This window comes from Lissotriton helveticus, chromosome 1_1, assembly GCF_964261635.1.
Source record: "Lissotriton helveticus chromosome 1_1, aLisHel1.1, whole genome shotgun sequence".
NCBI classification, from domain to species: Eukaryota; Metazoa; Chordata; class Amphibia; order Caudata; family Salamandridae; genus Lissotriton; species Lissotriton helveticus.
This window is the reverse complement of record NC_136057.1, coordinates 589,152,062-589,167,811: the sequence shown is the minus strand read 5'-3', so window position 1 is coordinate 589,167,811 and position 15,750 is coordinate 589,152,062. Positions and strand designations below refer to the sequence as shown.

General features: G+C 48.5%; 1 protein-coding gene across 3 annotated transcripts in view; it reads left to right on the top strand.

The window, feature by feature from the left end:
- Nucleotides 1-15,750, top strand: part of SOX5 (SRY-box transcription factor 5) — a 454,156-nt gene that overhangs the window by 228,769 nt on the left and 209,637 nt on the right. For all 3 annotated transcript variants that reach the window (XM_078674095.1, XM_078674096.1, XM_078674097.1), the window contains one exon: nt 712-798. In XM_078674095.1, coding sequence (XP_078530221.1) covers nt 712-798 — 87 coding nt within the window. The remainder of the gene's footprint in view (nt 1-711; nt 799-15,750) is intronic.

The following is a 15,750-nucleotide window of genomic DNA, read 5'->3' as shown; positions in this document are numbered from 1 at the left end:
AGGTGAATATGAGCTTTTTTTAAAGTCACGTGACATTCCTAAAAGTATGCCGCAAAATCTATTCCTGGCTCAGCTTTCCAGGGGGTACTTCTGGGAATGTTTGTGAATTGATAAAAACAGTAAAATACGCTCCACCTGTGCTTTCTCTTTTCCTTTTTTGGTCTATAAACCTCCACTCCTTATCCCACTGTCACACACATGTCGAGTCCCGTGAAATAAACGGGCCGTTCTTTCTGTTCGAGGCCTCGCCTTGCTGAGCCTGAGACAGGCCTGTGGTATTTAAGCCACATTATACCGGTGAGCCTCGTGTAAACACCCAGCTTGGGTGAATTGATTCGCCGTGCTTAGCCTGCATTTCAGCAACATAATATTTGTTTCCTGCACTCTGAAAATGACAAGTACCCATTATATCAGGAACCTGCTCACTGGCTTGCAAACCACGGAGCCGCTGCTTTTACAGACGCTGCCATTGTCATTCAGAATTAGTGTAGCTTTGTTCGGCGGTAGGAAAAGCTAATGATTTTGAAACAGCAGGTGACAAAACAGATTATTTTTCTCTGCCCTCCACCCCACCCCCCTCCTTATCGGGTTGTTGATGAAGTCATTGCCGCCGGGGGCCCTGGGAAGGGGACTGACTGCTTGCCTCTGCGCTCCATTGTGTAACCGTGTAGGTTCCCTTTTATTAATTAATTTTTTGTTTCTTTCCCCCAGAAACCCCCAGTATTGAAAAGCTATTGTCGAAGGACTGGAAAGACAAGCTCCTGGCCATGGGATCAGGGAACCTGGGAGACATAAAAGGTAATAACAACACAACACAACAGCTTGGGACATGTAGAGTGTGCGCCAGACTGTCGCTTTCGGCGTCTTCTGGGTAGTTAGTAGTTGTTGCATTAACCAGGAGTGAATCAGGTCTGCTTCTTGCCCTTCTTGATGTTTGGTTGACCTCTTCTTGTGGTATAATTTATGATTTGAATGTATACTTGGTGTTATGGAAAATGTACACATGCTGGAAATGTTCAATGTAAAATGTACTATATCAGCCCTTTTAATTTTATGTTTACCTTTCATTTACATTTTACAAAGCTTTATTTTAATGTTTATGTTTATGTTTGTGGGATTTATAAAGTGCATGACCACCCTTGGGCATCTCAGCGCTACCAGATAAGGAGAAAGAAAGCCACACTTAGTCCAACGGGAAAAGCCAGGTCTTGAGCCTTTGCCTAAAAGAGAGTTAATTTTCAATGAGACTGATATCTGGGCGTAATGCTGGAGGGGCCTTCGTGTCCTGTACATGTTTCAAGTATTTGCCACACATTTCTTAGTAGATCGTGGTATGATTGTACTATCTGAACCAGTCACGTGTATCTTCTACGTTCACAATTCACTTTATTGCCCGAATTGCTCTCAACCTCTTATTTACCACTATTAGTCCCTTTGCGTTAGTTTAGAGCTGTATTTCATGCCTTTTTTCGGTCTTCTTTTTGCATTTCATTGTCTTTCTTCCTTTACACAATTCCCTTCGTTCACACTTTCTTTTTCTACATTTCTTTTATTTTACCTTTCACACTTTTTTCTCATGTTACCGAACGGTCCCTCCTCCCCCTTTCTTCCTCTATTGCACATCCATTTTCATTCTCTTTTCGCGCTGTTTTTAAGGTCTTAAGTTAGTAATGCAATTTCCTAAAATTGCATACACTATACGCGTACTTATAGGGGCATTCAGCCACTCCTCTTCATTCATTGGCCTCCTGTTATGTCATTTACACTTTTCTTCCACCCACTACTGCATACAGCCTTCGGCAAAGGCTTAACCCCCTTAGCCATTGGCTAACTTCGCTGTGAGTGACAGCATTCTGTTCTTTCGAAAGAGCACACATGCGCACAGAGTGGCTCTTTTCTGTGCCAGGGACTGCTATGGGAACGTGGGTGTTTTGAAAATTAAACTATTTTTGGTTTAATACAATAGGTATTTCTTTTTTAGATTGACGTGAGCAGTACAACTACCTCAATAATGAAGTTTTGAGAAAAAAACGACACAAGCATTGACAAAGCCAACGCTTCCTCCCAGACCGAATGGCTTTGCTAATGCCTGCTGTATTCTATGTCTCGCTCAGCCCCAAATCTCTTACCCTTGGGTATTCAGATGATGTTCACGTGAGACAGATCCGCCGAGTGGAACTCATGACTGTACCTGGCCAGGGTCACACATTTGGTCTGAACGAGCCCTGTGGCAGTGTGGACTCTTGCTCCAGGCGACGAAGCGAGAGGCCTACGGCACTCTCTGTGGTTGTTGAATGCTTTCATTCGCCGCTTGGTTTGAAGCTGCCTCGGTGCGCTTTGCATATACTGGCGGTTCTAAACATTCCCTCAATGGCTGTGACTTCTCGGTTTAGTAGAGCAGTGCTGGGTAACGATCAGACACCCCAGCAGCAGACTTTGCCTAAAACCATTCACTTCCCCATCGCCTTCCTGTTCTCAAGTTAAGCTGAAAAATAGCATCTATGTGTGAAGTGGAGATAACGTGAACAGCCCTCGCAGCCCTAGAAGGCGAGGGGCTCCGGCGGCTGCTTTCTCCTCTCGGAGGTGCACGTTTTACACATTTCAGCCCCGTGCTGCTCCGTGCACAGGGGCGGGGGCACGGTTATTAGGTGATGGGTCGGGTTTGGCAGTAAGCTGTGAAAACAGGCCCGGGTTTATTTTTCCTGCTGACTACCGTGGCAGTTGCAATTATTGTGCATTGTTAGCGCGAGGCCCGGGCCTTGCCGGGGTACAATAGAAGGCTGCCCTCCGGGGGGAAATGAATGTGTCTTACGGGTTCTTGGGGGGTCAGGCAGACTGATTATTTACTGCCCAAGAATGTGGCTTTCATGCCGCCACTGGCCAGGGGAAGCCGGCAAACAATGGTTCAGCTGTACTGCAGCTGTATTTAGTGAGGCAACAGGGGAGGTGTGTGGGTTCAGCTGTTCCACGCGCATGCGCGCGCACTCCTCTTTCACACATGCCCCTCTCCTTTCTTGCTCATACACTTTCTTGCTCATTTCCACTCTTAGACTGCCACTATCTTTATTTTACGAATGCACACACACACCTCCCCTTCACCCTCGTTTTTTTCATCTCCCTGTATCCCTCACACGCTTTCTTCATTTCCACTTAAACTCACACGCTTTTAACCTTTCTCTTTCACTCTCTTACTTACTCATTTTCAATCTCTGACACTTAAAATCAATCTCCTTTTCCCCTCTCACTTTCTCAAAAACACTATCTTTCGTGGCCCTGCAAACCGCTCGCACTCGTCTTAGACTCTTTCTCACGCCCACTGTTTCTCCCCCACATCCACTCTCAGCCTTTCACCCCCCACCTTTCTCTCTCCCACTCGCAGCCTTTCTTCCTTCTCTCACTAATCGTTTTCCCGACCTTTCTCTGCTCTCTGTTTAAACCTGTTCCAATGGCAGAATATATGTTTTAATTTTACTAAAAAAACATGATCTGCGCAGTTATTTGTTACAACACAGCTGTTTGGTTGACGCAATCAAACGATATTTTCAGATAGGCACAATTGATGTCATGTGCGTCTAATCTTGTGTAATGTTCCATTTCATGAAAGCAGGACTTTCTTTGCACTATAAAGTGCCTCTCTCCTCCGAGATGACCTGTCCAGATTTGTAAACCTTCTTAGCCCCTTCCAAGTGCCACATTTGCACGAATTGGCTCATGTGTACAAGAGCCTCAGAGAAAGGCCCCAAAAGTTCCTCCATATAGTTCTCAGAACTCATTCTTTCGTTTGCTTCCGTTGTTTGTTTTTCAGAAGTTTTCAGTCCACCTTCCCACCTGAGCCCAGTCTATTAGCTTATAGTCCTGTCAATCTCTGCGAACCCATTAACATTTACAAAGCTATGTCTTAGAAAACTAGTAAAGTACTCAATCCATCGCGAAATTCAAGGAGACCCTATAGACCTCTGATGGAATTGATTTAGTATTTATCGTGGACTATGCTTACTATGAACACAGATCCGGCTCTTAAAGATCTGGTCCCAGACACTCGTATGATCGTAAATAAAAACAAGATGTGGCAGTGCAGTAGATATATGACGGGTTCAAGGCAACTGTTCCAATTCGAATGGTATTAGTTACGTAGCTAAACATTTCCACCCTGTAACCCCACACCATCCACTTGATATCACGGCACCCAAACCCAGACTCTGGTTTACTTGTGTAGCTGCCTACACAACACTGCACTCATACTTCCTCCCAGACACAGCAGCATAAGGCGACTGTGACGTTCAAGTCAATAAAAGTAATTTACCAGCACCTCATAATTTGAAAGACTATCTATATGCATTCAGTGGATGGTTCTAACCACTCATGGGGTAATTCTCCCAACTGCGTTTTGTACTAACCCATACATCATGGCCTCTCCCACACAAAAAGCTGGGGTTGACTGTCATCCGATTGAATGCAATGGCAACCCACAAGGCTATATTGCCAACATTGGATAGAAAACTTATACTGTGGGCAAGCGTGCATCTCACTTTCTAAGCCCTGAATGCGGTTCATGCTTGAAGGTTTCTCATTTATTGGAGGTAAGGTGGTCTGTTGTCACTGTTTTTGGTTACTGGAGTTTTGTCTGTCCAGCAAGTTGTCATGCTGTGTACGATTCTGTCAGTCATTTTTGTAGTGCATTATGTGTATGGATGAGTGAGTTTCTTTTATTCCACTGTTTTGCACATTGTTGATTGCTCAGCCTGAGGAGACTCTTTTGTTGAGAGGCATCACTAGCTGATTATACCACTTTGATGCAATATTTTGCTCATGTAGGTAGGCAATGTTTAAGGTAATTTGTTCTGCATGGTTTTGATATTTAGGTTTATTAGATAATATGATTGTCCTGTTTAGGTGGCAATATATAGCCAAGCATATCACTTTGATGTTATGATGTGCTCTTGATGGTGCCAGGAAATGTGTATGTGTCCAATGTGTACTACTGGTGTGGTTTGTTTTTGGCATATATCCATTGTTGTGATATGTGTCTGGATGCAATTATAGAAAACTCACAGAGAGGCACCGAAATACTGGTCAGGTGTCATGCTTTGTGAAGCACATCATTTTAGTGTGTGTATGTATATATATATATATTGACACTTCAACACGTTTCGGCCTCCCGTCAGCCTTGATCATCAGCCGAAATAAAGTATGTTCTGATTTAAAGAATCGTGCCTGGAGTGCCATCCCTCTTGTACCATGATAGAATTTGGATTAATTTAGCAGTTGTAGGCGGACGCTCTTCAACAAACACCAGCGGCATTCGGGTGCAAGCCTTCACACGCCAACAGCCTGCAAATATAAAATACATGTGTGTGTATATATATATATATATATATATATATATATATATATATATAATATATACACACACACACACACGCATTATAGTTAGGTCACAGTTTCATGGGAAAGTCATTTTTCTTTTCTTGTAGTAACTTAACTTTGGCGCAGTCTGCATGAAACTTTAAAAAAAAAAAAGTTCAAATACGTTGGTTCCTTCCTGGGAAACTTCGTGCTGATCAGTCAAACAGGAACCAAGAGAAGCTGGGGGAGAGGTCCCAAAGGTGGGCTGTCCAATGTTACTTTCCATTGGAAACTTTGCTGTCCAATACAGAAATAATGGCTGAACAAAATAGCTCAAAATGTAGCAAAATTTTATAACTTTATTATGAAAAGTGTGCTTTTTTGTGAGTTCTTGTAAATCCATATAGCCTTTCTTATTTTAGATATTAGCTTTTAAATAGGAACTCGGGTTGGGCATGAATCAATCAATCAATCAATCATGGACATTTGTATAGCGCACTACTTACCCGGAGGGTCTCAAGGCGCTTGGGGGGGGGGGGGGGTGCTGCTACTGCTCGAACAGCCAGGTCTTGAGCTTCTTCCTGAAGGAAAGGTGGTCTTGGGTCAGGCGCAGGTCGGTCGGGAGGGAGTTCCAGGTCTTGGCGGCCAGGTGGGAGAAGGACCTTCCTCCTGTTGTCGATCTTCGGATGCGGGGTACGGCGGCGAGGGCGTGACTGGCTGATCGGAGGTGGCGTTTGGGAGCGTAGAAGTTGATGCGGTTGTTGAGGTAGCTCGGGCCTTGGTCGTGTAGGGCTTTGTGTGCGTGGGTGAGGAGACGGAAGGTGATTCTCTTGTTGACGGGGAGCCAGTGCAGGTCTCTCAGATGTCCGGAGATGTGGCTGCGTCGGGGGATGTCGAGGATGAGTCTGGCTGAGGCGTTCTGGATCCGCTGGAGTCTCTTCTGGAGCTTGGCGGTGGTTCCGGCGTAGAGGGCGTTGCCGTAGTCCAGTCGGCTGGTGACGAGGGCCTGGGTGACCGTCTTCCTGGTCTCGGTGGGGATCCACCGGAAGATCTTTCGTAGCATGCGCAGGATGTTGAAGCATGACGAGGAGACGGCGTTGACTTGCCTGGTCATGGAGAGGGAGGAGTCCAGGATGAAGCCCAGGTTGCGTGCGTGGTCTGTCGGTGTGGGTGCGGAGCCCAGGGCGGGGGGCCACCAGGAGTCGTCCCAGGCGGAGGGCGAGGAGCCCAGGATGAGGACTTCCGTCTTGTCTGAGTTCAGTTTCAGGCGGCTGGTCGTCATCCATTCGGCTACAGCTTTCATCCCTTCGTGAAGGTTGGCTCTGGAAGCGGCGGGGTCGTTGGTCAGTGAGAGGATCAGCTGGGTGTCGTCGGCGTAGGAGATGATGTTCAGGTTGTGTTGGCGTGCGATGGGCGCGAGGGGGCTCATGTAGACGTTGAAGAGGGTGGGGCTCAGCGAGGATCCTTGAGGGACGCCGCAGATGACTTCGGTGGCCTCTGACTTGTACGGTGGTAGACAGACTCTCTGTGTTCTTCCGTCGAGGAAGGAGACGATCCATTCCAGTGCCTTCTCTTGAATTCCGACGTTGCTGAGGCATTGCACTAGGGTGCGGTGGTAGACCGTGTCGAATGCGGCGGAGAGGTCTAGGAGGATGAGGGCCGCTGTTTCTCCGTTGTCCATCAGGGCTCGGATGTCATCGGTGGCAGCGATGAGGGCGGTCTCGGTGCTGTGGTTGGCTCGGAAGCCAGACTGTGAAGGGTCGAGGGATCCGTTCGTCTCGAGGAAGGCGGCCAGCTGTTTGTTGACGGTCTTCTCGATGACTTTGGCTGGAAACGGGAGGAGCGAGATGGGGCGGTAGTTCTTGAGTTCGGTGGGGTCCGCTGTTGGTTTCTTTAGTAGAGCGCTGAGTTCGGCGTGCTTCCAGCTCTCCGGGAAGGTGGCGGTGTCGAAGGAGGTGTTGATGATGTCCCGCAGGTGGGGTGCGATGACAGTGTCGGCCTTGTTGAAGACGTGGTGAGGGCAGGGGTCGGTCGGAGATCCGGAGTGGATGGAGTTCATCATGCGGACGATGTCATCGGTGCTGATCGGAGTCCAGGCGCGGAGGTTGGTGGTGGGTGGCGTTGCTGCGGTCGTTGTGTGCGATGGTTGACTGCTGAAGCTGTTGTGTATGTCCGCGATCTTGTTGTGGAAGTAGGAGGCGAGGGAGTTGCAGAGGTCTTGCGATGGGGTGATGTCGTTGTTTCCTGCGTTGGGGTTGGAGAGCTCTTTCACGATGTTGAAGAGTTCCTTGCAGTTGTGTGCGTTGTTGTCCAGTCGGTCCTTGAATGCAGTTTTCTTGGTGGCGCGGATCAGTTGGTGGTGCTTCCGGGTGGCCAGCTTGAGGGTGGTCATGTTGTCCGGTGTTGGTTCCCTTCTCCAGGCCTTTTCGAGGGCTCGGCAGTTCTTCTTGGAGCTCTTGAGTTCGTCGGTGAACCATGGGGCTCTCTTGCTGCCGGGTCTGCTGGGCGGGGTCCTCAGAGGGGCGAGTTCGTCCGCGCAGTTGCTGATCCACTTCGTGAGGTTGTCGGCGGCCTGGCTGGGGTTCGCTGAGCTGGCGGGAGGGTGCTGACTCAGGGAAGCGGCGAGCTGGTCGGCTGTAATCTTGTTCCAGCTTCTTCGGGCAACCTGTTGCTGGTGGTGGTGGGTCGTCGTTCTTCTGAAGGTGAAGTGGACGCAGCTGTGGTCCGTCCAGTGGAGTCCTGTGGCGTGGCTGAAGGCGATGTCTTTGCTTGATGAGAAGACTGCGTCGAGTGTGTGTCCGGCGAGGTGGGTGGGGGTGGTCACCAGTTGCTTGAGTCCCAGGTTTGCGAGGTTTTCCAGCACGGTGGTGGTGTTGCGGTCGTCGTTGTTCTCCAGGTGGAAGTTGAGGTCCCCGAGGAGGACGTAGTCGGCTGAGGGGAGGGCGAGCGGGCTGATGAAGTCGGCGATGTCCTCGCTGAATTGTGTGCGTGGTCCCGGGGGTCTGTAGATGAGGGTGCCTCTGAGGGTGGTCTTGGGGTTGATGTGGATCTGGAAGTGCAGGTGTTCAGCGGGTGCGATGGTGTCGTCGGTGTTGGTCGTGATGCGGATGGTGTTCCTGTGGATGATGGCGATGCCTCCTCCTGTGTTGTTGACGCGGTCTCTCCGGATGATCTTGTAGCCGTCCGGGATGGCGATGGCGATGTCGGGTGCTGAGGAGGCGTTCATCCAGGTTTCCGTGAGGAAGGCGACGTCTGGGTCTGTGGTGTCGAGCAGGTTCCAGAGCTCGACGGCGTGTCTGTGGACGGAGCGGGTGTTGAGCAGGATGCACTTCAGGTGGCTGCTGCTGGAGTTCGGCTTGGTGGGTGCTGGTGCAGTGCAGGTCCGGGTGCAGGAGAACTTGCAGGACTGGCAGATGAAGGGTCCGTGGGTGCGTCTCGGGGTGGCTCGGTAGCATCCAGGGGTTCGGCCGGCGTTGAGTGCGTTGAGGGTGGCGGCGTCGTATGTCCGTCGGGTCGTCTTCTGTCGGTGGGGGCCAGGGGTCCTGGCACTGGGCGCGGTCCAGGCGCGGACGGGCGCAGACGGACTTACCTTTGGCGCACCTTCGGCGCTCAATCGGTGCTCCCGCTGCGCACGTCCGCTGAGCGGTCGCTGAGGGGGCGTCATAAGAGGGGAGCAGGGAGGGCGGGTCCGCCGGGAGGCGGGAAGGGGTTAACCAATCGTGTGGCGGGGGGGGCGGGGGCCGCAGGCAGGAGGCGCGGGAACGGGTCCGGCAGAGCGGGCGGCCCAGCGGCGGCTGGGGCGCTGCTGGCGGCGTCGGCGAAGGCTCTCGGCAGGTAAGCAGGGCAGCAGTGGCAGGCGTAGAGGAGCAGGGGGGCGACCAGGCCAGAGGCGCAGTGGTCGCTCCCTAGAGGCAGGCGAGGTCCCCTTAAGAGGGGAGCAGGGAGGGCGGGTCCGCCGGGAGGCGGGAAGGGGTTGACCAGTCGTGTGGCGGGGGGGGCGGGGGCCGCAGGCAGGAGGCGCGGGAACGGGTCCGGCAGAGCGGGCGGCCCAGCGGCGGCTGGGGCGCTGCTGGCGGCGTCGGCGAAGGCTCTCGGCAGGTAAGCAGGGCAGCAGTGGCAGGCGTAGAGGAGCAGGGGGGCGACCAGGCCAGAGGCGCAGTGGTCGCTCCCTAGAGGCAGGCGAGGTCCCCTTAAGAGGGGAGCAGGGAGGGCGGGTCCGCCGGGAGGCGGGAAGGGGTTAACCAATCGTGTGGCGGGGGGGGCGGGGGCCGCAGGCAGGAGGCGCGGGAACGGGTCCGGCAGAGCGGGCGGCCCAGCGGCGGCTGGGGCGCTGCTGGCGGCATCGGCGAAGGCTCTCGGCAGGTAAGCAGGGCAGCAGTGGCAGGCGTAGAGGAGCAGGGGGGCGACCAGGCCAGAGGCGCAGTGGTCGCTCCCTAGAGGCAGGCGAGGTCCCCTTAAGAGGGTAGCAGGGAGGGCGGGTCCGCCGGGAGGCGGGAAGGGGTTAACCAATCGTGTGGCGGGGGGGGGGCGGGGGCCGCAGGCAGGAGGCGCGGGAACGGGTCCGGCAGAGCGGGCGGCCCAGCGGCGGCTGGGGCGCTGCTGGCGGCGTCGGCGAAGGCTCTCGGCAGGTAAGCAGGGCATTAGCAGGGAAGAGGCAGGGAAGAGGTTAACCTTCAGAAATTATTAGAGCTATATGGATTTTTGGTCATACAGTATTTCTGCAGTATGGTACAAATGTACTCCAGGGGAACAAAAAATAAATAAATGCTCAGACCTGATTGATTGAGGCAGCTTATTCTCCCATCGACCACTTTGGTACTGTGGTATCTGTCTAACAATGTTGAAACAAACTGATTGGCTAACAACAACATTCTAGAAAACAATTTCTTGCACAACAAGGGTTGGTCGCACCGTGGGGTGGTTTGCAGAGCCTATGGCCAAGCCCGATGTGCCCAGCTGAAGGCACGTACAGCGAGAGTTGGACCACTGCTTGTGCACAGCTGAAGTAACTGCAGGGGTGCTTCATAAAGCCAGGCTGAAAGTGTCTTGTGATTAGCTAGTGCATACCAGTCAAATTGACAAAAAAATGTAGGTCATAGGAAGTCTTTAGAGGGTGGTCCCAGTAGGGTAAATAGAGAATAAACTCTTTTTTTGGAGGATATTCAAGGTTTAAAAAGTGGGCTATCTCACCAAAGCCTCTAACAGCTTTTTGTTTGCTTGGTGGATGAATACCAATAAAACAAGAGTAACATCCACTTAATGTGGGTGAGTTGGCAGATGTGCTATGTGTTCAGCATGTAGGCAAAGATTTTGATCATCATCATACAGTGGTGTCTCAAAATTAGGCACTGGTGTGGGTTGTTGATGTACTTGAAGGCAAGAAATCCTATATGACACTTTCACAATGTGGTGATGTCATCATTGATGTTATTAATGATGTAATTTGAGATGTCATTAGTGATATTATGAATTATGTCATTTCATATGTCATGAGTGATGTGAGGTCATAAGTGGTGCACAATGGGGTGGAAGTTATAGTAAGTTCACTAAAGTATAACTGGGCAATTTCAGTGGTTTTTCAGTTTTCTAATGTTAGTTCTTATCTCATTTCAACCCCCAACTACAAAATCACTTTTACCTTTAGTTTTTCAGGGAATCTATCCATCTATCTATCTATCCATCTATCTATCTATCCATCTATCTATCTATCCATCTATCCATCTATCCATCTATCCATCTATCCATCTATCCATCTATCCATCCATCCATCCATCCATCCTCCTGATAAGTTTGTCAGGGTATGGACAGGCAGGATAAGCAATGCTTAGTCAACCGGATGTTGGGTTGGTGCAAGCCAATCCATAAATATACATGGATGGGACTTAGCAAAAAGCATTCATGTAGTTCAGAGATAGCAGACTATTTGGCATATAGAAACTGATGATTTGAGATATCTTGTTTAATATTCTATGTTGGGGGACTGTATTCGTTCCTGGAGTTGGGCACTATTGGGAGCTTAGTAGTAGCTCACTATAAAACGTACTGCAGCAGTGGTTGATACCGTTGAGAGGTTCTGTCTAACATGTATAGTTTGAAGCTGAGCTCTGTTTTTTGGTGAGTAGTAATGTGGTAGCATAGCATACACTAACAAGCTAGCTTTACAATTGGTGATAAACATTTCACTTAAGTAGTCAGATAAAACAGTGAGTACATAACATTATTATGTACATGATGGTGTCTAACAAACATGATAATAGTACCTTGCTTCATAGCCTCTCATTCGCCATTTACACCAATTCTAAGTACTGCAAATGCCAGGTGTTATTTTCACCCAGTCTAATGATTCTTATTTCACTGGCCTTTGAAGGATTAAAGGAAAAGTTAGCCTGGCTCAGATCCATACTCCTGACCCGCACATCATGAGAGATGCCTGCGGAGAGCATTATCTCACTGAGGCATCTAACCAGCATGACAATGAGCTACTCTCTGCAATTGAAAAAGCTAGTGAAAGATATTCATGTTGGGATATTAGCCTTTTCACTGATAAATTAAATAAATAACCAATCACCAACCAACTTACATCACCAAAGCATTAACTAAGAGAATTGGCACAGTAGCACCTCGAAAACTGTGATTAGTAATACACATTTGAGTACATTATTAAATCATTTACAGAGTTCGTTAACTGTGAAAAGAAAGAAGCACAATTTAGAAAGGATGTCCCACTTCGAATACAAACTCAGGATTCACTAGTCGTCTTATGGAATTACAGATAAAATATTTCCAAGACGTTAATGATTAAAGAAAAACAAGCTCCCAACATTGTAGGATCTATGTCAGAATATCTCACAGTCAATAGAAATCTTCAGTCGTGCTCAGACTCCGGGCAAATGCCGGCTGGTTACATTTGATTCAGAATTTAAGCAGGAGTATTAGAGAAAACAGGTGTCGAATTCCAAGAGGCAGTACACTCTCCCTGCCCCCTTCACCTGGACGCCTTAGGCGTCCCTAATTTTCTAATGCAGCTGAAACCTAATATGGGTTGTGGTTGCCTTCTACTGTCAGTTGGCCCCTGTAACCTCAAACATTTGGATATTCATGACTCAAGACTGGATGTAACCATTCAGGTTGTTCACTTTTATTCTCTGTTTTCCTATGAATGCAGCAGATTTCTCAGGGGGAGGAATTGGATTGTTAATTGGCTGGGGTTGATCCCTGGATAAGCAGCAGCCACAATCCCAATCAAAGTAATGCACAAGCAAACCCCAAATTAACCTGCCTTAAACCCCCTGGTAGCTTGGCACAGAGCAGTCAGGCTTAACTAAGAGGCAATGTGTAAAGTATTCGAGCAACACTTCAAACAGTAACCCAGTGAAAAATACCACTAAGAAAAGATTCCGCACCTAGTCAGAAAAATAGAGCAATTAGTAGAACCGGAATTATGAATTTTAAAAGATTTTTATGAAAATAGCGTCAAAAAGGACAAAGCACCAACTAGGTCCGCTGGGCCGGGTCAAAGTCACACTTTCAATCCAACAGCGATGGAGTGCAGGTTGGATATAGTGAGCAGGTTAGATCCACTGAAGTATACCTACTCGGATTCATGCAAAGAGTCCTATTCGCATTAGAGAGGGTTGTGAGGAGCAGAGAGAGCTTCGCGTGAGGCAGTCAGTGTAGCTCAAAGAGCCATCCGGCATTGCGGGCAGGTGTTGCTGGAGCTTCGCATTTGCGATCCCCCCTGAGCGGTCGATGCTGGAGCACGAAGAGTCGCGGTGTGAGTGGCGAGTTCTCAAAGCGAACGGGCGCATTCGCAGTTGGAAAGAACCAGAAAGCTTGATTGTAGCACACTGAGCCACACCAAGGGTCCAAGACCTGAGGGGCACCACATTCGTGTCAGGAGCTTACTGCAGCTGAGGCCAATGGGCGGTGCAGGATGTTGGGGAGCCTTTTATGTCCCTGAGTCTTAGATTCGGTGGCCAGCAGGCTAGCCTTTGGAGTCACTCTGGGAGCCCTGGGTTCAAGAAGAATTTGCAGGTCTAATTCTTCCTCCCCAGACAAGAGGGCAGCTGAGCAGCACAGAAGGGCAGCAGTTCTTTCAGAGCATCAGTCCGACAGAGTGAAAGTCCTTTCAGCAGCACGGCAGTCCTTCTTCCTGGCAGAGAATTCACAGATTCAGAAGTGAACTGAAGAGTGGGTGTCTGAGGTTGAGTATTTAAACCCAGTTGTGCCTTTGAAGTGGGGAGAAGCTTCTAGAGGCATGTCTTTGAATTGCATAGGTGCCCTGCCTTCCTGGCCCTGGCCTCAGACTAACAACAGAGGGTATGCAGCCCTTCGTGTGGAGACAGGATACAGCCTATTTAAATGTAAGTGGGGTGAGGCGCAGCTCCTACTGCCCATCCTGCCATTGATGGTCCATCCAGTCACACCTAAGCTCCCCATTGTGTATGTCTGTCTAGGAGAAATACACAAAGCCCAACTGTCAGTTACACACAGTCATATGACCCAGAGACAGGCTGCAGGCACCAAATGGCTAAGGCAAGAAAAAGACCGCTTTCAAAAAGTGGCTTTTAAAAAAATGTAATTTAAAATCCGACTTCACCGTAAGTTAGGATTCCAATTCTAGTGACATCAAACATGAACTGCTTTCCTGCTCCTGTTTAGAAATCACACTTATAAAATGTAATAAGGTAATTTCAGTGTAATTACATGGGTTCTGAAGGTTCTTTAAGAGTTTTTCACTACCAGGACATGTTAAGTTTAAAAGTACATACACCCTGCCCTCTGTGTCCAGGGCCCCAACCAAAAGGTTACTCATATGGATTAAAAAAGAAGGTTTGGGCCCGGCAAAAGGTTTATTTTGCCAGGTTGAAAGGCAGTTTATAATTGAACACACACAGACGGCAAAGGTAGGCTTGAGGCATGTTTAAAGTGCTACTTAAGTGGGTGGCACAATTAGTGCTGCAGGCCCACCTGTAGCATTTAATTTACAGGCTCAGGTCACCGGTAGGGCCACTTTACTAGGGACTTATAAGTAAATTAAGTATACCAATTGGGTATAAGCCAATGTTAAGAATAGAGCAAAAACACTTACGTAATGGTTATCACTGTTTAAGTGTGAAGGGTTCTAAGGCCAGCAAAAAAAAAAGTCAGTAGAAACAGGAGGTCTGAAGGCAAAAGGTTTAGGGCGAGACCACGCCAAGGAAGCAAGGTCTAACAGGGACCTTTTCAAATGTTTCAGAACCATGGTCATGAAGCTGTTCATTCTATAAGAACCCACAGCTTTTGCACTCACTGATTTATTTGTACTTTTCTAGCAAGAGAGTTTTATCATTCAGAACATGAGGTCTCGGCACTGAGGTTTCATTTATCATGCAACTTACATGCCCGCACGACTCCGTCTCCCTTTGGGCTTTTGGATCTAGCCTGAGACACTACAGATAGCATATAATTTACTTTTGTGGCATCAAATAATTTTGCAAAAATCCAGGATATATCCCAAGCACATGGTAATAGCAATGCTCTTCACTTGGAAATGGTAGGTTTGCCTCAGTTTTCTTTGACTTCTAGCCCTCTAAAGTGGATCTAAAGGCATCTGGTTCTCTGCACTGCAGTTAGGTTGCATTGCCCTTTGTAGCCAGTGAAATGTTCCAGTTGCCAACAGCCCTTCTCCTACTTTCTCACCTCGGTACTTAGTGGAAGTCATTAGTGCATTTGTATTGTGCCTCAGTGTTTATTTTAATATGGGTCATGATGTATGTATTAGTGCAAAAACATCCATCCATAATATGATGAAAGTAATCACAAAAAAATACACGAGCCCTGTAGCTAATATAAGGTTTCTGTGATTTCATTCTTTGATTCCTTTGAACATTTTTATTGTGGTATCATAAGTTCTCAGGCATTTAATGAAGAGGAACAGATTATCTCTGTGGCTTAACAAGACATATCCAAATACAGCTTGGAACTAAAAATGTCTTTGTGATAGGTGCCGAACATTATCCAAACTCTTCGGTGAGGTTTGACTGGTGTTTCCAGAGTCCTATTCAGGGTGCTTGAGGTTGTGTTTGTCCATCAGAGTCGTCAGTGGCTTTTCACTTCCCGTACATGAATGAATGATTAACTGGCACCCACTCTTACCAAGATCTCTTTCCTGGGGGTTATTCTGTGGCTGATTTTGCATGACGATGAATAGCCAAATGATTGTTATAAACGCATCTTACTACGCCAGCTAATTGAGAAATTTCAAACAAATCTTTCCTCCATCATGGTTATTTGCTTCCCTCGTGGATTCACAGTAAACTACCTGGAGGTTCCCCGTGCCTCTTCTGGGTGTTTCCAAATCTAACTGAACCGTAATCCTATCCTATTAGCACAGCTCCCTACCAGATCTACATGCATTAGAGA